We start from the raw sequence: 25,421 nt of genomic DNA, 5'->3' as shown, positions 1-25,421 counted from the left end.
GGCCCAGCCGCTCCGTGGCATGTGGGATCCTCCCGGACCAGGGCACGAACCCGTGTCCCCTGCATCAGCAGGCGGACTCTCAACCACTGCGCCACCAGGGAAGCCTATAACTGTTTTTATTGATATCTTATTTCAAGCATAATGCTGTAATAAAGTTGTTTTCTTAAGTAGTTTGGTTCTAAAGCCCATAAATCCACCATAAAATACCTCCAGGGGTGTGCTAGTAAACTGGCTCTCTGGGGGGAAAAGAACCCCTGAGTGGCACTTGCCAATTTTCATGGTGTAAACAGTCCCATCATAGCTGATTTTAACGTGACCTCCCTGAACAGAAGTGGAAAGAGATGCACACAATCAGCTCATGAGGTGGCGTGAGCTGGTTCTAGCAAACCATCTAAAAATTTAATAAAGGACAATACAACCTGCACTTGTTATTTGTTGTCTTTTTGATGATGGCCATTCTGACAGGTGTGAGGTGACATCTCATTGTGGTTTCGATTTGCATTTCCCTGATGATTAGTGATGCTGAGCATCTTTTCATGTGCCTTTTGGCTACCTGTATGTCTTCTTTGGAAAAAATGTCTATTCAGATCCTCTGCCCATTTTTTAATAGATACAGTATGGGGATTCCTCAGAAAATTAAAAATAGAACTACCATATGATCCAGCAATTCTACTCCTATTTGCCCAAAGAAAATGAAAACATCAATTAGAAAAGATACATGCACCCCTATGTTCATTGTGCCATTATTTACAATAGTCAAGGTAATGGAAGCAACCTAAGTGCCCAGCAACAGATGAAGGGATAAAGAAGATGTGAGTGCTCTCCCTCTCTCTCCCCCTCTCTCTCTACACACACACACACACACACACACACACACACACATTTATACATATACACATACACACAATGGAATATTGCTTGGCTATAAAAAAGAATGAAATCTTGCCATTTGTAACAACATGGATGGACCTAGAGAGTATCATGCTAAGTGAAAAAAGTCAAACAGAAAGACAAATACTGTATGATTTCACTTATATGTGGAATCTGGAAAACAAGACAAATGAACAAACATAACAAACAGAAACAGAGTTATAGATACAGAAAATAAACAGGTGGTTGCCAGAGGGTAGAGGGATGAGGGGAGGAGACAAATGGGTGAGGGCGATTGAGAGGTACAAACTTCCAGCTGCAAAGTAAATGAGTCACGGGTATGAAATGTACAGTGTGGGGAATATAGTCAATAATTATGTAATATCTTTGGCAACAGATTGTAACCAGACTCAACCATGGTGATCATTTTGAAGTGTTTATAAACATCAAATCACTATGTTGTGTAACAGGAACTAACATAGTATTATAGGTCAGTTATATTTCCAAAAAAAAGTCATAGAAAAAGAGATCAGATTTGTGGTTACCAGAGGTGGGAGGTGGGAGGTGGGAGGTGGGAGGGGGAATTGGATGAAAACAGTCAAAAGGTACCAACTTTGAATTATAAGATAAATAAGTACTAGGGGTGTAATGCACAACATGACACAGAATTAACACTGCCATATGTTATATATGAAATTTGTTAAGAGAGTAAATCCTAAGAGTTCTCATCACAAGGAAAAACGTATTTTTTTCTGTTTCTTTAATTTTGTATCTATGTGAGAAAATGGATGTTCACTAAACTTACTGTGATAATCATTTTTTGATGTATGTAAGTTAAATCATTATGCTCTATACCTTAAACTTACACAGTGCTGTATGTCAATTATATCACAATAAAACTGGAAGAAGAAAAAAGAACAGTACAGGCTGTATTTTCACAAGAAATGTAATAAGCCACTAGTTATATTTTAATAGCTTATTTTTTCATATTGACATGAGAGTAGCCTTAAGAACAAGTTATATTTTTCCCAATGAAATTTAAATGTTAATGAATACCTTCACCACCTACTTTTTGAAATAATGGAATCAACCTAATAATTTAAAGAAAAACAAACAGAGATAAAGATTTAGAATTAAGTGCTATATTATACAAGGAACATGTTTTGCTAATAAAGATAAAAATACCTACTGTTCACTGAAAAATTACTATATGCTGGGTACTGTGTTAAGCATATTTCATCCTCATTCTTATAAGGTAGGTATTTTATCTCCCAATTTCTACAGTGCAGAAATTGACCCTCAGAGAGAACAAAGGACTAGCTTCCAATCTCAGTCAGCTAGCAGTGGATCCGAGTTTCTAGCCTGGGTCCGCTGAACTTCAAAATTTGTGCCTAACAACTGTGGGATATATACCACTTCGCAAAGCATTTGCTAAAAAAGATCATTGCTTATAAAGTTCAGCAGCCTGAAATTTTAGAATTTATGGCCAGTAAACTGAAGACCAGTTTATTTAAGCAGAATATGTATAAATCCCTAGTTAGTTAACCTGCTGTTTTTCTAATAAGGTTTAGTTTGTTCTTCGTGAAAAATGTCAGGGACCTTTTGTGTAGGTATGTTTAGGCATTTAAAGTTTGCTGTAAGCAAATTAAGTCATGACACTCATGGGAACACAGCAGGAATAGAGAAAGTTTTTAAAAGATATAACTATGATTCAGAGTTGACAGTATTTTTACCAAATTCAGTTCAAGCAAGGACATTACCTTCGAGGAACATTGTGAGGATATGGAATGACAATTAGCTGAGAATTTGGAATGATTGCGGTCCATTCTTGTTTCCGTATAGACTGGAAAAAGAATTTAAGAACATTTAACATTCAGTACACTTTAAAAACACAATAATTATTCTAAATAAATAAGAAAAAGCTTAAGTACTCTTTGATTAAGTGAAATCCTAGGTATGGATTAAGCTGAATTTACATATATTAGGCCCCAAATAGGACTCCTATCGGCAAAAATTTCTCCATCTTTTCAGGGAAGGATTATATTTCTGTCTCATGGATTCATTAATTTATTGAACACACTTATGTAGCAGGCGCTGTTCAAGGTGCTATGAACAAATGCTGCTTTGGAGCTAAAATTCAAGTTGAGGTAGAGTCTGACAATAAACAAAATAAAAATATTTGGTATGTTAGATGGTGAAAATGATAAGGAGAAAAAGCAGGGAAGAGGAGGGGCAGGAAGTCTTAAGGTTTATTTCTTCAAATTATAATGTGCTCTATGTAAGATAAGCTTTGATTGGTCACTACCAATGAATTTTAAAAATTCTTTAAATGGAATAAAAATATTTTAATTCAAATATTTGAATAGTAAATATTAAAAAATAGATTAATTATAAATTTTTTACTCACCTTCTCTCCAGATGGACGGGGAATACCAACATAAAGATGATCAAGAAAATTTGCACTTCGACCTAAACCAAGTACATTGTATGGCAGTTGGAGAGCTAAATGTGCCGACTGGCTAAGTTGTCCAGCTAAATTTATTAAAAGAAAGAAAAAAGAACAATACATCTTTGGAGACATTGCTCTCATCAAACATTAAAATGATAAATGTTACAAGTTTAGGTGCTAGAACTTATCTTTAAGCATAAAAATGTGAAATGAAATGCCCAGTTCATTATATTAATGATTCATTTTTTAAACAGTAAGAGAGATAATTCACATCTCATAAACATCACCTATTTAAAGTATACAGTTAAGTGGTTTTGAGTATATTCAAAAAGGTGTTGAGCTGTAAGCACAATCAAATTTTAAAACATTTTCATCACCCAAAAAAGAAACTCCATACCCATTAGCAGTTGTTCCTATTTCTAAGCCCTACACTTCCAGATACAGGTAACCACTAATCTACTTTTAGATTTGCCTATCCTGGAGATTCATATAAATGCAATCAAGCAATGTGTGCTCTTTTTATGAATAATGCTGCTGTAAACATTCACATACAAGTTTCTGTGTCAACTTATGTTTTCCGAAATGGCTGTATCATTCTACATTCCCAACATTAACAGTTGAGGGTTCCAATTTTTCCAAATTCTAACACTTTATCTTTATTTTTTTTTTTTCTTCGGTATGCGGGCCTCTCACTGTTGTGGCCTCTCCCGTTGCGGAGCACAGGCTCCGGATGCGCAGGCTCAGCGGCCATGGCTCACCGGCCCAGCCGCTCCGTGGCATGTGGGATCTTCCCGGACCGGGGCACGAACCCGTGTCCCCTGCATCGGCAGGCGGACTCTCAACCACTGCGCCACCAGGGAAGCCCTATCTATCTTTTTGATCATAGCCATTCTAGTGGTTATGAACTGGTATGTCATTGTGGCTTTCATTTACATTTACCTAATAACTAATGATGTTGAGCTTTCTTTTCATGTGCTTATTGGCCATTTTTGTAGCTTCCTTTTTAGGTCTTAAGGTTGGTAGCGAGTGGTCTCTTCTTTCATTCTGGATTTCAGTAATTTGAGTCTTCTCTTTTTCTTGATCAGTCTAGCTAAAGGTTTGTACATTTTGTTAATCTTTAAAAAACCCAACTTTTGGTTCAATTGGTTTTTCTCTCTGATTTTCTACTCCCTACTTATTTCCTCTATGTCCTGTCTTCTGCTTGCTTTGGGTTTAGTTTGCTGTTTTTTTTCTAGCTTCTTGAGGTAGAAAGTTAGGTTATTGATTTCAGATTGTTGTTATTCCTTAATATAGGCATTTGCAACAATAAATTTTCCTCTAAGAACTGTTTTTCCCTCTAAGAACTCCATATATTTTGGAAGGTTGTGTTTCTGTTTTCATTCACCTAAAGTATTTTCTAGTTTCTCTTGTGATTTCTTCTTTGACCCATTGGGTTTTTAGGACTGTGTTGTTTCATTTCCAGATATTTTTGAATTTCTAAATTGTTATTGATTTCTAATTATCATCCCGTTGCAGCTGGGGAACATACTTGGGATGATTTCAATATTTTTAATTTATTGAGGCTTGTTTTATGACCTAGCATATGGTCTGTCCTGGGGAATGTTCCATGTGTGCTTGAGAAGAATGCATATTCTGCCGTTGTTGGGTGGAGTGTTCTATACAAGTCTGTTAGGTTTAGTTGGTTTATAGTGTCATTATCTCTTCTTTATTGATTTTTTGCTAAGTTGTTTGATACACTACTGAAAGTATTAAAATTGGGGTAATAAAGCCTCCAATTTCTCTCTTCATGTATCTTGGGGGCTCTGTTGTTAGGTGTGTATGTCTTTGTAGTTGTTACATCTTCCACATGGATTGACCTTTTTATTATCATTATAAAATGTCCTTCTTTGTCTCTAGTAACAATTTTTGTCTTAAAGCCCTAGTTTTATCTGATATTAGAATGGTCACTCCATCTCTCCTTTGGTTACTCTTTGCATGGTATAATTTACACCCCCCCTTTTTAAAATTTCAACTTATTTGTATCGTTGAATCTAAAGTGTTTCTCTTGCAGATAGCACCTAGTTGAGTCATATTATATTAGCCATCATGCCAATCTCTCTGCCTTTTGATAGGAGTGTTTATTCCATTTACATTCAATGTAATTACTGATAAGGTAGGACTTTTGCCTGCCATTTGCTATCGGTTTTCTATATGTCTTTTTAATTGTTCTGTTCCTCCATTGCTGCTTTAATTCCATAATTTCTTTTATTACATATTTTCTGAGCTATTTTCTTAGTGGTTGCCTGTGGATTGCAATTAGCATATTAACTTAACAAAATAACAATACCTAGCACATACAACTTTCCTCCAAAATCCTCCCTCCCTTGTAATACTGTTATTATACAAATTATATTTTTATATATTATCAGCCCATTGACACAAATTTATAATTATTACTTTATGTAGTTGTTCCATAAATCACCTAGGAAATAAGAGGAACTATTTGACAGAAATACATAAACCATATTTTATACTTATCTATAGTTTTACAGGTGTTTTTTACTTGTTTGTGTGGATTCAAGTTATTGTCTAGTTGTCCTCTCAGTTCAGCCTTAAGGGCTCCCTTTAGTATTCTTTTTCTTTTTCTTTTTTTTTTTTTGCGGTACGCGGGCCTCTCACTGTTGTGGCATCTCCCATTGCAGAGCACAGGCTCCGGACGTGCAGGCTCAGTGGCCGTGGCTCATGGGCCCAGCCGCCCTGCGGCATGTGGGATCTTCCCGGACCAGGGCACGAACCCGTGTCCCCTGCATCGGCAGGCAGACTCTCAACCACTGCGCCACCAGAGAAGCCCAAGTGTGAACTCTTTGAGTTACTCTGAGTTTGTTGAGTTTCTATGTGCAGATTAGTGTTTTTCATCATATTTGGATGGTTTCAGCCATTCTTTCTTTAGATATACATTCTGCCCCTTTCTTTATCTCTTTTTCTTCTAAGACTCGCTTTATGCATATGATGGTATGATTGATGGTGGCGCCACAGGTTCTGAGGTTGTTCATTTTTCTTTCTGTATACTCTCAATTGACCTATATTCAAGTTTGCTGATTCTTTTGCCAGCTCAAATCTGTTGTTGAGCACTCTACAGAATTTTTCATTTCAGTTACTGTACTTTCAACTCCAGAATTTCCATTTGATTCTTAAAATGATCTTTACTTCTTCACTTATATCTTCTATTAGTGGGACATAGTTGTAATACTTACCTTTAGTTTTTTAATCCTAGTTTCCTTTAGGTCTTTGAACATGTTTATAATAGCCATTTATAGGTTCTGTTAACTAAGTCCAACACCACTGGGCACATTTTCTGTTGTTTGCTTTTTTAAAAAAAAATGTGTATGTGGCATACTTTCCTGTTTCTTTGCATGTTTTATAGTGTTTTTTGGTTGTTGTTGAAAAGTGGACTTCTTAGATAATATAACAGCTATGGAATCTCCCTCTAAGGGTTTGATGGTCTTTCTTTTTGTTATTGTTGTTGCTCATTTGTTTAGTGACTTTCTTAGATGGATTCTATAGATTCTGTATTCCTTACAGTGCCTGCCACAAAGTTCTTTTATTTTCTTATTTTTAAAGTTCTTGTTCTAAGCCTGGTTTCCGAGGAGGCATACATGACTCAGTATAACTCAGTGGTCAGCTAATGATTGGCCATTAGATTTCCTTAAATATCTTGTCTGTATATCTTCCAAACTTTGTCAGTGGGATTTGTGTGTGAAGATATGCCTTCAAACTTCAGGCACTTTACAAGATAACCTTACCTTTCATTTCTTGCTTGAGCAGAGCCTCGAGGTAGCACACTCAAGCTAAGTATATGAATGAGGTATTTTCCTTTCTAGGCATGTTCTTAGCCATGTAAGATGTCCAAGAATGTATTTTAGCCTTTCAAAGTTGCCTGTGGCTGTCTGGTGCCTCAGGGCTTCCTTTTATGTTTTGGCCAGGCTCTTGTTCACTACACCTGGGATTTTTCCAACAGACTGTTGTTTTGGGTAATGTCTTGGAGGAACAGGGCTTTTCTTTTTCCTGCTGGGTTGAACTCTGAGTCAAATCAAATAGCCCCAACATCCTGAGAAGGGATTTTCCAAGGAGTTGCTAGTTTAGACGCATATTGACAGTGCTATAGAGATGGGAATTTTAATGGACTCCAAAGTTCCATCCCGTCCACTGACTGTGAGGCTACTAGCTATTCATGGCTGCTGCACCATTCAGCAGAGAGGGGAGGTGGGATGTAAACAGCCCCAAAAATGCCACAGACCCTGTTGTCTTAAGTATCAGGAGTTCCTCTTGGATAGACAATGCTCAGAACATTCTGTGGCTTTGGTTAATTTCCAGAGTTCTGAAATGGTTAATGTTAGTTGTTAGGCCAGTACTTTTTGTTTGTCTGTCTGTTTGTTTTATGGGGAGGGAGGGGACAGCAGGTTCATGAAGTCCTCACACTGACATTCCAAAAATCAATCTCTCCCTATCATGGTTCACTTTAAAAGACGGTATTTACTTGCTAGGTATTTGCTACATAATTAAACAGAATATTTAAATATTAACAGGGTTAGGGACTTCCCTGGAGGTCCAGGGCTGGGACTCTGCACTCCCAGTGCGGGGGGCTCAGGTTCAACCCCTGGTCAGGGAACTAGATCCCACATGCCGCAACTAAAAGGTCCTCCCCATGGTGACAAGGATCCCACGTGCTGCAACTGAGATCTGGCACAGCCAAATTAAAAAAAAAAAAAATTACAGGGTTAGTTAATACCTAAACATTTTAATATTCAGTGGGACTCTGCTAAACATCTACTAATGTTACCCAGATATATGACATCATTGGAAAGTATATATACCTGATTTTTTATACAATTCTTACATTAGTAAGAGAAAGGTATAATGAAAAGGAACACTGAATTTAGGGATAGGCGCTCTTAATACAGTTAAACTATGTATGTAAAACTGTAAAGCTGCATGGGCTACAGAATTAGTTTGTCTCATAGACTTATGCTGATTGAATGATAATGCTTAAAAGAGTGCCTAAGAGGCAGTAAATGTTGTTAAACTAAATGTTAAATATGGCAGAAGCAAGAACTACAATCCTGCAGCCTGTGGAACAAAAACCACATTCACAGAAAGACAGAAAAGACGAAAAGGCAGAGGGCTATGTACCAGATGAAGGAACAAGATAAAACCCCAGAAAAACAACTAAATGAAGTGGAGATAGGCAACCTTCCAGAAAAAGAATTCAGAATAATGATAGTGAAGATGATACAGGACCTCGGAAAAACAATGGAGACAAAGATTGAGAAGATGCAAGAAATGTTTAACAAAGACCTAGAAGAATTAAAGAACAAACAGACAGAGATGAACAATACAGTAACTGAAATGAAAACTACACTAGAAGGAACCAATACCAGAATAACTGAGGCAGAGGAATGGATATGTGACCTGGAAGACAGAATGGTGGAATTCACTGGTGCGGAACAAAACAAAGAATGAAAAGAAATGAAGACAGCCTAAGAGACCTCTGGGACAACATTAAACGCAACAACACTTGCATTATAGGGGTCGCAGAAGGTGAAGAGAGAGAGAAAGGACCTGAGAAAATATTTGAAGTGATTATAGTCGAAAACTTCCCTAACATGGGAAAGGATATAGCTACCCAAGTCCAGGAAGTGCAGCGAGTCCCTCCCATACAGGATAAACCTAAGGAGAAACATGCCGAGACACACAGTAATCAAATTGGCAAAAATTAAAGACAAAGAAAAATTATTGAAAGCAGCAAGGGAAAAAGGACAAATAACATACAAGGGAACTCCCATAAGGTTAACAGCTGATTTCTCAGCAGAAACTCTGCAGCCAGAAGGGAGTGGCATGATATACTTAAAGTGATGAAAGGGAAGAACCTACAACCAAGATTACTCTACCCGGCAAGGATCTCATTCAGATTCGATGGAGAAATCAAAAGCTTTACAGACAAGCAAAAGCTAAGAGAATTCAGCACCACCAAACCAGCTCTACAACAAATGATAAAGGAACTTCTCTGAGTGGGAAACAACAGAGAAGAAAAGGACCTACAAAAACAAACCCAAAAAATTAAGAAAATAGTCATAGGAACATACGTATCGATAATTACCTTAAACGTGAATGGATTAAATGCTCCAACCAAAAGACATAGGCTTGCTGAATAGATACAAAAACAAGATCCATATATATACTGTCTACTAGAGACCCACTTCAGACCTAGGGACACATAAAGACTGAAAGTGAGGGGACAGAAAAAAGATATTCCATGCAAATGGAAATCAAAAGAAAGTTGGAGTAGCAATACTCATATCAGTAAAACAGACTTTAAAATAAAGAATGTTACAAGAGACAAGGAAGGACACTACATAATGATCAAGGGATCAATCCAAGAAGAAGATATAACAATTATAAATATATATGCACCCAACACAGGAGCACCTCAATACATAAGGCAACTGCTAACAGCTATAAAAGAGGAAATCAACAGTAACACAATAATAGTGGGGGACTTTAACACCTCACTTACACCAATGGACAGATCATGCAAAATGAAAATAAATAAGGAAACACAAGCTTTAAATGACACAAAAGACCAGATAGATTTAATTGATATTTATAGGACATTCCATCCAAAAACAGCAGATTACACTTTCTTCTCAAGTGCGCATGGAACATTCTCCAGGATAGATCACATCCTGGGTCACAAATCAAGCCTCAGTAAATTTAAGAAAATTGAAATCATATCAAGCATCTTTTCTGACCACAACACTATCAGATTAGAAATGAATTACAAGGAAAAAAACACAAACACGTGGAGGCTAAACAATACGTGACTACATAACCAAGAGATCACTGAAGAAATCAAAGAGGAAATCAAAAAATACCTAGAGATAAATGACAATGAAAACACGATGATCCAAAACCTATGGGAAGCAGCAAAAGCAGTTCTAAGAGGGAAGTTTATAGCTATACAAGCTTACCTCAAGAAACAAGAAAAATCTCAAATAAACAACCTAACCTTACACCTAAAGGAACTAGAGGAAGAACAAACAAAACCCAAAGTTAGCAGAAGAAATCATAAAGATCAGAGCAGAAATAAATGAAATAGAAACAAAGAAAACAATAGCAAAGATCAATAAAACTAAAAGCTGGTTCTTTGAGAAGATAAACAAAATTGATAAACCATTAGCCAGACTCATCAAGAAAAAGAGGGAGAGGACTTAGATCAATAAAATTAGAAATGCGAAAGGAGAAGTTACAACAGACACGGCAGAAATACAAAGCATCCTAAGAGACTACTACAAGCAACTCTATGCCAATAAAATGGACAACCTGGAAGAAATGGACAAATTCTTAGAGAGGTATAACCTTCCAAGACTGAACCAGGAAGAAACAGAAAATATGAACAGAACAATCACAAGTAATGAAATTGAAACTGTGATGAAAAATCTTCCAACAAACAAAAGTCCAGGACCAGATGGCTTCACAGGTGAATTCTATCAAACATTTAGAGAAGAGCTAACACCCATCCTTCTCAAACTCTTCCAAAAAATTGCAGAGGAAGGAACACTCCCAAACTCATTCTACGAGGCCATCATCACCCTGATACCAAAACCAGACAAAGATACTACAAAAATAGAAAATTACAGAACAATATCACTGATGAATATAGATGCAAAAATCCTCAATAAAATACTAGCAAACAGAAACCAACAACACATTAAAAGGATCATACACCATGATCAAGTGGGATTTATCCCAGAGATGCAGGGATTCTTCAATACATGCAAATCAATCAATGTGATACACCATACAAACAAATTGAAGAATAAAAACCATATGATCATCTCAAGAGATGCAGAAAAAGCTTTTGACAAAATTCAACACCCATTTATGATAAAAACTCTCCAGAAAGTGGGTATAGAGGGAACCTACCTCAACATAATAAAGGCCATATATGACAAACCCACAGCAAACATCATTCCCAATGGTGAAAAACTGAAAGCATTTCCTCTAAGATCAGGAACAAGACAAGGATGTCCACTCTCACCACTATTATTCAACATAGTTTTGGAAGTCCTAGACACGGCAATAAGAAAAAGAAATAAAAGGAATACAAATTGGAAAAGAAGAAGTAAAGCTGTCACTGTTTGCAGATGACGTGATACTATATGTAGAGAATCCTAAAGATGCCACCAGAAAAGTACTAGAGCTAATCAATGAATCTGGTAAAGTTGCAGGATACAAAATTAATGCACAGGAATCTCTTGCATTCCTATACACTAATGATGAAAAATCTGAAAGAGAAATTAAGGAAATACTCCCATTTACCACTGCAACAAAAAGAATAAAATACCTAGGAATAAACCTACCTAGGGAGAGAAAAGACCTGCATGCAGAAAACTATAAGTCACTGATGAAAGAAATTAAAGGTGATACAAATAGATGGAGAGATATACCATGTTCTTGGATTGGAAGAATCAATATTGTGAAAATGACTATACTACCCAAAGCAATCTACAGATTCAATGCAATCCCTATCAAATTACCAATGGCATTTTTAACAGAACTAAAACAAAAAATCTTAAAATTTGTATGGAGACACAAAAGACCCCAAATAGCCAAAGCAGTCTTGAGGGAAAAAAACGGAGCTGGAGGAATCAGACTCCCTGACTTCAGACTATACTACAAAGCTACAGTAATCAAGACAGTATCGTACTGGCACAGAAACAGAAATATAGATCAATGGAACAAGATAGAAAGCCCAGAGATAAACCCATGCACCTATGGTCAACTAATCTATGACAAAGGAGGCAAGGATATACAATGGAGAAATAAGTGGTGCTGGGAAAACTGGACAGCTTCATGTAAAAGAATGAAATTAGAACACTCCCTGACACCATGCACAAAAATAAACTCAAAATGGATTAGAGACCTAAATATAAGACCGGGCACTATAAAACTCTTAGAGGAAAACATAGGAAGAATAGTCTTTGGCATAAATCACAGCAAGATATTTTTTGATCCCCCTTCTAGAGTAATGGAAATAAAACCAAAAATAAACAAATGGGATCTAATGAAACTTGAATGCATTTGCACAGCAAAGGAAACCATAAACAAGATGAAAAGACAACCCTCAGAATGCGAGAAAATATTTGCAAATGAATCCTCGGACAAAGGATTAATCTCCAAAATATATAAACAGCTCATGTAGCTCAATATTAAAAAAACAAACAACCCAATCCAAAAATGGGCAGAAGACCTAAATAGACTTTTCTCCGAAGATGACATACAGATGGCCAAGAAGCACATGAAAAGCTGCTCAACATCACTAATTATTAGGGAAATGCAAATCAAAATTACAATGAGGTATCACCTCACACCAGTTAGAATGGGCATCATCAGAAAATCTACAAACAACAAATGCTGGAGAGGGTGTGGAGAAAAGGGAACCCTCTTGCACTGTTGGTGGGAATGTAAATTGATACAGCTACTATACAGAACAGTATGGAGGCTCCTTAAAGAACTAAAAATAGAATTACCATATGACCCAGCAATCCCACTACTGGGCATATACCCAGAGAAAACCATAATTCAGAAAGACACATGCACCCCAATGTTCACTGCAGCACTATTTACAATGGCCAGGTCATGGAAGCAACCTAAATGCCCATCGACAGACAAATGGATAAAGAAGATGTGGTACATATATACAATGGAATATTCCTCAGCCATAAAAAGGAACGAAATTGGGTCATTTGTAGAGACATGGATGGATCTAGAGACTGTCATACAGAGTGAAGTAAGTCAGAAAGAGAAAAACAAATATCGTATATTAACACATATATGTGGAACCTAGGAAATGGTACAGATGAACTGGTTTGCAGAGCAGAAATTGAGACACAGGAGTAGAGAACAAACGTATAGACACCAAGGGGGGAAAGCATTGGGGGGTGGTGGTGGTGGTGTGATGTATTGGGAGACTGGGATTGACATGTATTCACTGATGTGTATAAAATGGATGACTAATGAGAAAAAAGAAAAAAGTTAACAACAAAAAACCCCCAGAGCTCCTGATTTTTCTTCCAATACCTGCTCCATTTCAGTTATGGCAATTCCATCTTTCTACTTGCTCTGGCCAATAACACTATAGATACAGTACTTTTTTCCCCTCATATCCTCTATCCAGTCTGCCAAAAAATCAAATATATATCCACAATCCCCAAATATCCAGAATCCCAACATTTCTACCTGCATGACTATTACCGTGGTCAAAGCCACCATCATTTCAAGCCATAATTATTTTACTAGCTTTCTAATTAGGTTCCCTGCTTTAGCTCTTGCTCTTCCTATAGTCTACTGTTTTACTCAGTTTACACTCCGTGCCCTCATTTAACTCAGATTTCATCTTCTACTCCTTAACCCCCTTCTTTCATTCTACTCCAAGACATTGGTCTCTCCACTGTTCCTTGGAAATTCCAGGAATGCTTATACCTTAAGGCTTCTGCTCTGGCTTTCTCCTCTACCTGGAGTATATCCTTCAAATCTTTGTTCAAATGACATTTTCTCAGAGAGGGCCACTCTGACCACCCTACATAAAACTGCTAACTCCTTCTGTATCCTTCTTACCCTGCTTTATTCCCCACCCCCACAGTAGATATCACCTCCTAACCATGACATAGTATTAAACAACTCACTTATTATGTTTATTACCTCTTTTCACCTACTAGAATGTAATCTCTATGAGGGCTGAGAAATTGGTCTGTTTTTTTCACCTCTATATTATAAGAGCCTAGAATAGGCCTGTCGTATATTAGGCACTCAGTACATATTTGTTCAATGAATGAATGAATAAATGAAAGAACTTCTATCCTACAAATGTGTCAGACCTGAGACTTGTAACATATTCCAATTCAAAAATACGATATCAATTTATACCACATAGATACCAGTACAGAAAGACAGTCTACCCAAAGGTAAAGTATCAGTTATATATAAGAATTCTGAACAATTTATAATACATACATAAAAGGCATTTGTGACATCAATTATCTTCACTTTATTATGAGGAAATCAAGAGGTCAAACAATTGGGCCAAAACCACATTTTTTTTTTTTTTCGCGGTATGCGGGCCTCTCACTGTTGTGGCCTCTCCCGTTGCAGAGCACAGGCTCCGGACACGCAGGCTCAGCGGCCATGGTTCACGGGCCCAGCCGCTCCGTGGCATGTGGGATCTTCCCGGACCAGGGCACGAACCCGTGTCCCCTGCATAGGCAGGCGGACTCTCAACCACTGCACCACCAGGGAAGCCCTGGGATTTTCATTTTGGTAGCTTAATTCCAAATGCCACATCCTTCATCATTACCTGTGATCCTTTTTTTTTCAGTTGAAAAAGAAGTGTGATATTTGTCTTATTGCTCTATAAAAAGGACTTCTAATGACAGAATACCATTTCCTCCCCTCCCCACCAATGTCAGTTGTTCATTTCTTTTACTGTTTGGATCTCTGTATTTGTGGGGTCCTAGGATATGATATGGTAACCTGTAACGTTTTCTACATAGACATTCCAGTTAACATGGCATTTGTTGATTTTGTAAATCCAGACTGTAGGGCATTTGAGCCCAATGAGCATACCTTAGGCTTTGTGATGGTCCCATTCTATACCTAAAGCCTGAGGTATTTAAGCAATACTTCTGTGAGATGAGCCTGGTTTATCTTGTTGATCTTCTATTACAGACATCAACTTTAATACGATTATGTTCACAGGGGATACAATTATGAACATGACAATCCTCTGGCTATGGACTAGCCCTTAACCGACACTAGAATAAGCTCAGGTTCTCTGGCTCATTCCAGATAGTTTAAAAAGTTATAATCGGTAGAGTGAAAAATTTAGGACTACTCTCACTGCTTGTAGGGGGATGTTAAAGAAACATCGTCATGTATTTGTCCCCTGTGGTGTGTGTCTTAAATTATATTTTCCTGTAAGAAAACGGTTAGAATATCAGGTAGGGGAAAATGTTTCTCTATGAGGAGAATTTATAATTGTGAGAATGGCAAGCTGGATAATAACAAATGGTAGACTAAAGTCAAGAAAAATTAAGCTAAGACTTTGAAAGAAAAATATGTTTTCATATTTTATGTTATTGTGTTATCAAGAGTGATTAGGATTCTATTAAAATCAATGGATAAAAAAGGTATTGACAAATAATAAAATTAAAAGGTTAAAAATACTTTCATTTGCTGCTATTCTAATTTAACTGCCAACAGAGTAAGTTTCTGATATAGCTAATAAAATCTTCCTAGCTATAACAATTATCATGGTTCTTTGCTCTTGAATGCCACCCTGGGGTAATAATTTGTGTTATCTAATGTGATAAGGCTCATTGTAAATGTTTATCAAATCAGATATCCTAGCCAGAAAAACTCTAGCAGTGAAATTGATGTTTATGATCTACTCTGATAATATAATCCTTTTCCTGATATTTAAAAATAATTTAAAAAGTTTCAAACAACTTACATGTAAACTTTATAGAAAAGAATCCCTATGTCAGATGCTACATATATGTATTCTAACTCTGTGGAAGTTATTTAAAAAATCTAAGGTGACCTTTGTGGCTTCTTACTAAAATACTGAGTTGATCTGTGACTACACTGTCCCAAATATTCTGGATAATACAGAATATCATAGCTGTTACAGTAGGATGATTTCTGGTCACTTTTTAAACGATAAATTATCAATTAAGATAGAATAGTAGTCAAAGAAAACAAGTGATAAAATGTATTAAAACAGTGATGATTTTCAACATTTAAATTCATTGCTGAAGTGTTTAGCCACTTTTAGGGAGGGACAGCTAATTCCTATATATAGAACATGGTAATTGCAAAAAGGCTCCTTATTGTCAACAGGCTAAACTTACCTGCACTTCTCAACATCATATTGTAATGTCACACCAGAATTCAGAAGTGGGGAAAAAAAGAGGGCAAAATAGATTTGGAAGGTGAGGGGAAGCCAAAAGAAATTTTGACTGAGTACAATAAAAATATTGGAATTTAATTTTAAAATTCGGCTATAGACACTTGATATTTAAAACATTTACTAAATCATAGCTTCTTCTTATTTTTGTCTTAAAATTCACTGATTTAAATTAAATGGATGGCAACCCACATAGAAAAAAGAAATGAAGCAGTTGTTCTCTGCTTGATGGTAAAATCTTCTACTGGCTTATATGACTAAGGCACATCATTTTTTTTGGACTTTGAGAAAAGCTAGTTTCCAGTGTAAGTGGATTCTCACTAATCACTTACTAATTCTGTGATTAATTAGTTTGTTTATTCTATAGATATTAAGCACCATGCTATATATCAGGCACTCTGTTGACTGGAGAAGCACCTTAATCTGTGATCAAATTATAAATCTAAGACATGTTAATTTAACGTCGCTATATAAACACACCTTGGTTTTTAACAGTCCTACTTAGTAATCAGTTTAAGAACAAGAAATAGGCTGTCTTCATAGAAAGGCATAATCCATGTACAGAAAGTAGTTAATACCTTTAAAAATATGTGGTGTTACCAGGTGCTATAGAATGTGGATCCAGAAGAAAGAGCCTGTATTATAGTAAGTGAACACTATATAGGGAGTTCATGAAGCTACATGCCTAAATGCTAAATTCCTGTATTTCAGAAGTTAGGATTGTAGCAATTTATAGAAATTTTCTTAAAACAATGTTTGGCTTCTTTTCCTGGTAGTCAATGGGTGGCTTATAATGGAGAGTAAAGGAATCCACTGACGTCTGACTTAATCCTTTGGAGTATTCTGACTTATTTCTGAACTCAGCTTCTAGATAACTGACAAGGATAAAGTGATGAAATATGTGGAAGAACCTCTTACTAGACTGAAAATAGTTCCATAAGAAGAGGTGCTTAGGTGCTTCCAATCTAGTGACTTAATCATTTCTATGCCCCATTCCTAGGGCCCAGTATAGTGGCTGACACATATCAGGCACGTGGTAAATGTCTGCTCTACTAACCTGAAGGTTTGGTAGTAAACAACAAAGTAAAGTTTGTATAGTTGTTTAACTTTAGTTTTCTTTGAGGTCTAATAATATGCCATATCAATGACTGCTGTTGAAGACCTCCATTTTGGCTTTGAATTAAAATAACTTTGATATCAGCTTAAAGGCTGGAACTTGAACAAATGTGTTCCTTAACACAGGAGACCTGTGATGTGATATTATGGAAAGCACACAGGATTTGAATGCCAAAGACAGTATTCCACACTGCTTTGTTTGATCTTTAGAAAGTCCCTTGCCCTCCCTAAGCCTTAATTTGTTTATTCATTCACCTTAACTTTTGCTGAATGCACACTGTATGCCTTTTACAGAGATGAAAAAGACAAATCTTGACCTGGGGATGCTTAAACATACAACAACAGAAAAATACAACTTGAATGTTTCCTCATCTATAAAATCAGAATTACAATACCACCTACTGAATGGGTTTTATGAGACAATTACAACAACAGTACTTAACTTTTTTTTTTTTTTTTTGCGGTACGCGGGCCTCTCACTGTTGTGGCCTCTCCCGTTGCGGAGCACAGGCTCCGGACGTGCAGGCTCAGCGGCCATGGCTCACGGGCCCAGCCGCTCCGCGGCATGTGGGATCTTCCTGGACTGGGGCACGAACCCGTGTCCCCTGCATCGGTAGGCAGACTCTCCACCACTGCGCCACCAGGGAAGCCCTAACTTTTAATGTATATAAAAATGCTTTTAAAACTGCAAAACTACAAATGTTATTTGTTATTTTTATTATTATATAATCATTCCTCATATTTTCTGTTTTTTTCTTAGGTTGAATTTCAACTTGATATTAGTTCCTGAAAAACAGTGTAACATCATTTTTTCATAGAAGTTTTTCTGATTTCTCTTTTGGAATAAATCAGGAAGCTTAGAACACTGGTTCAAGCTTTACCTGTCAACCTACTTCCCAGCTATAAATTTAGAATGTGAGTAGTTTTTTCCCTTTTGTTAAATTGATATATAATTCACATGCCACAAAGTCCACCAATTTAAAGTGTACAATTCAGTGGTTTTTAGTATAGTCACAAGGTTGTACAACTGTCACCACTAATTCCAGAACATTTTCATCACCGCAAAAAGGAACCCTGGACCCATTAGCAGTCACTTCTTATTTCTTCTCTGGCCCAGTTCCTGGTAACCCTCACCTGCAAGTTCCTTTCTATTTCTATGGATTTGCTTATTCTAGACATTTCATATAAATGGAATCATGTAATATGCAGCCTTTTGTATCTGGTTTCTTTCACTTAGAATAATGTTTTACAAGGTTCATCCATGTTATAGCATGTTTCATGTTTTTAATGGGATAATATTCTATTGTATTGATATGCCACAGTTGGTTTATCCATTTATTAGTTGATGGACATTTGGTTTGCTTATTACACTTTTTGGCTATTATGAATATGAATATTATGCTATGAACATCGATGTACAAGTTTTTGTGTGACATATATTTTCGATTCTCTTGGGAATATACATAGGAGTGGAATTAATGGTTCATACAGTAACTCTATGCTTAACTTTTTGAGAAACTGAGTAGTTTGATTTTGATAATTGCTTTTCTAGAGCTTAATGCACCTAATGAAGGAATGATAAAAGCCATTGCCAATGCATGAAAAAATAATGCAAAGGGAAACAATAAAATAAATCTACAACTCTCATAAAGCCAAACTGCATTGGGTGCTATTGCCTGTGGAGGTCTAATTTAATGGTCAGTACTCCTGTACAGAGTTGTATTAAGGAGGTAAACTTTTCTGAGGTTATGTGCAATTATGTTCCAGCTGTCACTCTCTGGATTAAAAAGATAAACTCTGGTTTCCAAAGTGGACAGTGTGGTATAAATTAGCTAAATGGGAAAGCTTGGCTTGTGCTTTAGTGCACTTTAGTTTTCAAGTTGGAGATCTATACCTCTTTGAGAGGCAAACCCATAGGCCACGGCATGTTGCTATAAGCTGTGTTTTTTGGTGGTGACAAAAACCACAAGGGAGTAAAACTGTTTAGTTCTGAAGTAGGGATAAAAGACACATAGCTGCTTTATAAATGGAAGATGAGAGGCAGTGTTTTTAGTTACAAATTGCAAGATAAGTTATTTTTAGTGAAACATTAAAAACAAATGTTTATTAGAGTAGGTATCTGTCACATGTTAGTCAACTTGGAGAGACCTAGATGCAATTCTTGGCTATCAACATACACAAAACACAAATATACCTTGAATTTTTCCTTTACTAAAGTCACTTATTTCACATGTACCTTTTTCCTAGAGGACGTGATTAAAGTTGTGAAATGTCAGTAAGCACATTCTCTTAAACGCTTAAGCTTTCAACTTCTCCTTCTCCACACTTCTTTCCCTTTACTGTCTACTAAAGTCTGCACTTCTCAAACATACCTTTTTAATACTGTTGACAGGTCCATCTCTGTAAATTCTTTTATATTTGGCTCTTAAGCAAAAAGAATACATTCCTTCTAGTGATTATTTATTGTTGTATAACAAACCAACTCAAAGCTTAGTGGCTTACAACCATACCAGTTTCTTTCTCATGATTCTGTGGGTTGGCTGGGCTGACTCACATGGCTGCATTCAGCTGGCAGGTCAGCTGGGAGGCCTGAGTAGGCATCTCTCCTTAGAATCGTTCATTCTTAAGGTGACTAGACTGGGCAGATCTCAGGGCAGCATCCCAAGAGGGTAAGTCTCAAAGCCTAAGAGCTTATCAAGGCTATACTTGTGTCATGTTTGCTGATGTCCCCTTGGTTAAGCAGAGTGAATGTGGAAGGAGACTATATTATGAGTCATTGGGGCCACTAGTGTAGCAGTTTGCACTTGAATATTCATTAAGATAAACTATATTTTTTATTCCTTTTTCTCTTTGCTCTTTAGTTTGGGAAGTTTCTATTGACATCTTCGAGCTCACTGATTCTTTCCTCGGCCATGTACAAGCTGCTGCTGAGCCAATCAAAGGCATTTTTCATTTCTGTTGCAGTGTTTTTGTTTTCTAGCATTTCCTTTTTTTTTTTTCATTTGAGCCCTTAGGATATTAATCATAGTTACCATAAATTCTTAGTCTTATAATTCCAAAATCTCTGTCATAACTGAGTCTGGTTCTGATGCCTGCTTTATCTATTCAAAATGTGGGGGTTTTTTGTTTTGTTTTTTTGCCTTTTAGCATGCCTTGTAATTTTTTGTTGAAAGCTGGACATGATGTATCAAGCAAAAAGAACTAAGGTAAACAGGTCTTTAGTGTAAGGTTTTATGTTTATCTGGCTATGAATTAGATTGCATTTACTGGTTGCTGTAGCTGTAGGTGTCAGAGGCTAAAATTTCCTGTAGTGTCCTTGTTTTTGTCTCTTCTGTTATCTTTGGGTTTCCTTTTTAAATAGGGTTTGAACCTTGCTCCCCTGTTGTTTTATAGGAGCCTGATTGATGTGGTGGTAAGATGTAGGGCGTGGGTAAGTGTTCTCTAGTCCTGTGATTAGGTCTCAGTTTTTTAGTGAGCCTATGACCCTGGGCTGTGACTTTCATAAGTGCTTCTCAGGTCTTTTCCCCTCTCACCTATGAAGGTGAGACAGGAAGACTAAAGGGGGGCTAGAGCTGGATATTCATTACCACCAAGTCAGTTAGGCTCTGGTAAAAAGGAAAGTTGGTTAGGTTTTTGTAAAATAATTTCCCTTGAGGGCAGGCCTTTGTTAAGAAGAACTGTAGCTCTGGGAGTATTTGAAAATGTTTATTTTCCCCCTTTCTCCTGACAGAAGCACAAGAGGATTTTTCTTAGATCTTGACCCTGAGAAACTGTGTGGCTCACAGAGGTAAAAATCATGAAAGTTTGGGTCCCCAAAGGTAGGAGTTTTTAATCTCTTAAAGTAGTCTCAAACTGAGTCCCCAGAATTACCCTTTAAGTGTTCCTGCCAGTGGCTGGCCCTAGCTGTGGCTTCTGCTCTGGTAAGTGCCATTTTATGCATTTGTCTGTCTTTCCAGTTTTGGGGGCAGCGGTTTGCCCAGTGTCTTCAATTCTCTAATGGATCTAAGAAGAGTTGTTGATTTGCATTTTGGTCATCATTTGGCTGGGGCAGGGGTGGGAATGGAAGGGAGGATGGGAGTATGATTTCCAAGCTCTTTACATGTTGGACCGGAAACCAGAAGTCCCCAGTACTGTACTTGTTAAACAGAGATTTTTCATTCATTTGTTTTTTCTTTCTTTTCTTTATTTTAAAATATATTTCAAGAAATGGGCAACCAGGCCTATTTTACATTGTTTATTGATTAAAAAAAATATAAAATCTTGAAATAAATTAAGTAGCATTCATATTTTAAATTGCTACTTTTTATAAATGTACACAATTAAGTAAAAATGTATTATAATGGTTAGTAAACTGCTCACTGAATTAAATTTTAAAATAAGAAATATTTTGTGTAAAGACCAATCTATACTAAATTCCAGGCCATTTGCCAAGCTATACAAAAACACTAAAGCAACTAAATAAAACCAATGGGGATATCTGTCTAGGATACTAGAGTTTTTCCTCAATGCACTTATGAAAATAAAAAGAAAATATTCAAAGATATTATAGCTTTTGTGTGTTGTTTTTAAAAAACAGAACAAGATTTTCTTTATTGACTGTCAAATTATTTCCTTTTTGTGTTGCTCCTAATAAAGTTACATTTTTCATGTTTTGACTTTGCTAATGCTAAATCTATATTACTTCTTGTTCATTTCTGATCCATATTATACACCAATCCTTCAAAGGAAGACTTCCTTCACAAAAATGTCACCTGTCAGTCCACAATGGCCTCTTCTTTGAGTTCCTATTGTACTTATTGTTGCCATTAATTTGATACTTATTGCTTTGTAATTACTATTTAAGAAGACACTTTAAAATACCTATGTCGGGCTTCCCTGGTGGCGTAGTGGTTGAGAGTCCGCCTGCCGATGCAGGGGACATGGGTTCGTGCCCCGGTCTGGGAGGGTCCCACATGCTGCGGAGCGGCTGGGCCCGTGAGCCATGGTCGCTGAGCCTGCGCGTCCGGAGCCTGTGCTCCGCAACGGGAGAGGCCACAGCAGTGAGAGGCCCGCGTACCGCAAACCAAACCAAACCAAACCAAAACAAAAACCTATGTCTAGCTCCTGAAATATAAAGTTCTTGATATTTGAAATATAAAGTAACAACGTCTTGATATTTTTGCACATTCATAGCACCTGGCAAAGTGTCATGTTCAGTTATCCAGGCAAATAAGGAGAAGGATATCAAATTTTTACGAAGTCTTATAGGTAATGATATGGAATCCTAGTCTTTTCTTAAGACTCCACACTCTAGACACCTAAGTCTTATAGAAGGGGCCTGTGAATAGTGAAGTCAGTCATCTTCCAGAAAGTTACTAGTCTTCTAAAAATCTTTCATTAGTGGCTTATCACCTTATTTTTTCTTGTTTTTACTCTCCAAATAAATTACAGACTTTTTGAGGATGATGAATATATTTTATACTGTTTTTAAAAAATGTTTTTTGGCTGCTTTGAGTATTTATTTATTTATTATTTTTTTTTTTTGCGGTACCCGGGCCTCTAACTCTTGTGGCCTCTCCCATTGCGGAACACAGGCTCCGGACGCGCAGGCTCAGCGGCCATGGCTCACGGGCCCAGCCACTCTGCGGCATGTGGGATCTTCCCGGACCAGGGCTTGAACCCGTGTCCCCTGCATTGGCAGGCGGATTCTTAACCACTGTGCCACCAGGGAAGCCCGGCACTAGAGTTTCTTATTTTCTTTCTTTTGGTTTTCCAGAATATGACTGTGACCCACTTGCATCTGTGTAGATGGGATTTCTAATTGCTGAATAGCTGAATAATTTGTAAACTTCCTTACAGTTTCTCAGACTTTCTGTATTTCTTGTAATTAATTAATTCAATTTACAATTAAATGAAGAGGATGTATCAGTACTGCTTAGAGCTATTCCATATTTTCCCTCCTTCCCTTTCTCTCTTTCATTGCAGTGAAAAAAAATAATCATTATTCGCCATGCCCTCATCTTTATTTCTGTGGACTTGACTATTCCTGTGAGGTCTTTACTTGGTGTGAGGTAAGGAAAGGGAATGATTCTTCTTGCAAGAATTCATTCTTTCAGATAAGAAGAATGTCATGGATAATCCAGCAGGGCATAACAACTCTTTCCATTATCTTGTTATGAATTATGATTTTCGACACAAAAATATGCCTGAATAAGTACTGCTCAAGCTAAAATTTTTGGGTATGAGAATTTAAAATGTGATGAGTAATTAAAATAAAATGACTCAAGACTAAAAAAATTCTTTTACGGATAATTATGTGTGGAATAATGGAACATGACTATACTTTGAAGATAATTTCAGAAAATATGCAGGTGAGAAATGAACATAAAGAATAAAATGTGTTTTGACACTGGAAGATGTAATTGACAATTACTGATTAAAATGGAGAAACCTGAAAGGTTAAAATTATAGAAAGACAATGTGCTTATATGTTACAACAAATCATTTTTTCTCAATAATCTAATGTTTACCATCAATATGAATTTCGTTATACCTAATCCAAATGCTTTTCTGCCCTTTCATACCAGTCTACCATACATTTTAACTGCTCTTATATTTGAAGCATATGATGAAGAGTGCACAGTAGTTAAAGGTTACTTAAGCTTTTCTCAGATATGTTAACAAATAGTAACATTAGAGGACTAAAGGGAAATGATTTTATAACAGCAGGGCCAAATAAGCAATTTAAGAGGTAGAAAACAATTCTTGGTCTAATAGTGTTATTATTTAGAAATGACCAACAACTCCCTAATCCATACAATTTGGCCTACATGCTCCTATCTACTAAGTTCTTATTAAATATTATTTAGGAAATTCGGGTACTTATTGCAGGTCTCTGGCTAATTTACAAGAGTAGTAAATGGTTATTTAGAAAATTAATGACTCCTCTGTAATATAACTGTCTAATAACATTTGGCTATTCACGCTTTGCTAGGAAGTGGAGTAAGACCACAGAGTATTTGGTAACAATAAGATCTGTCTACAAGCAGAAAGGATAATTAGGCCAGGCCTTTTTTGAATAACACTAAGGCATGTTATTGTCTCTGGCAGTGGCTTTCAAACTTTTTTGATCACAGCCCACAGTAAAAACTACATTTTATGTCACCACCCAGTAAGGACACAGATACACAAACCCTAAAATAAAGCTTTCGTGAAACAATACTAAATGTAGGATACACTTGATATTTTCTACCTTTTATTCTTTTAAATAAAAAGCCCTTAACAGAACCCATTAAATTCATTTCATGATCCACTAATGAGTAGTGACCCTTAGCTGCTCTATAAGAAAACCAGGGTTGCAGTTTCTGAAGTATTCATTTGTGGTCGTTCTCTTCCTAGAGTGGAAAGTTCTCTACTAGTGGGGCTGTATGGGTTGGAAGGTATAGTTTAACCAAGTAATTTTTCTTTAGACTTCAACATGCTTAATTAACATTTAAACTAGTAATTTTCATCCTTTAAAATTTGGGGCAGGTTTTCATAATAGTACTTCCTAAATCAATTAAATTAAGTGCCACTTCCCTGTTTAGAACATATATTTATGCATGAAATATAGCATATGTGTGAAATCTTTTTAAAATATTTATGATTACTTATTATTAACATATTTCTCAAATTAAAAGCAATATATGATCAGTGTATAAACTAAAATGCAAAAAATAAAGAACAAAATCCCACAACCAAGAGGTATTCCTGGTAACGTTTCTATGTCATTTTGTTTCTATATTTTTCCTATACATGGGTTCACTTAAAAACTCCACACCCACACCCACACAATTTGGATTATGCACACAGATGTGCCTCCTTCCCAAGTGTTATACCATAAACATTTGTTCATTTCATCAAAAATTATTCTAAAATATTTTGTAGGCTGGAAATTATTATAAGATATCATAACTTATTATTTCTCAATTGTTAGACATTTAGATTTTCCCAGTTTGCTATAGT

The 25,421-nt window shown here is 36.5% G+C and overlaps 1 protein-coding gene across 1 annotated transcript in view; it reads right to left on the bottom strand.

Annotated features, from left to right (window-relative positions):
- Window positions 1-25,421, bottom strand: part of ITFG1 (integrin alpha FG-GAP repeat containing 1) — a 242,593-nt gene that overhangs the window by 5,990 nt on the left and 211,182 nt on the right. The window contains exons 15-16 of the mRNA XM_029242010.1: window positions 3,278-3,402; window positions 2,631-2,713 (exon numbers count right to left, since the gene is read on the bottom strand). Coding sequence (XP_029097843.1) covers window positions 2,631-2,713; window positions 3,278-3,402 — 208 coding nt within the window. The remainder of the gene's footprint in view (window positions 1-2,630; window positions 2,714-3,277; window positions 3,403-25,421) is intronic.

This window comes from Monodon monoceros, unplaced genomic scaffold (assembly GCF_005190385.1).
Source record: "Monodon monoceros isolate NGI ecotype Baffin Bay Population unplaced genomic scaffold, NGI_Narwhal_1 Super_Scaffold_10, whole genome shotgun sequence".
In the NCBI taxonomy this organism is placed as follows: Eukaryota; Metazoa; Chordata; class Mammalia; order Artiodactyla; family Monodontidae; genus Monodon; species Monodon monoceros.
Note: the sequence above shows the minus strand (reverse complement) of the source record. Positions and strands in the feature narration are given on the sequence as shown.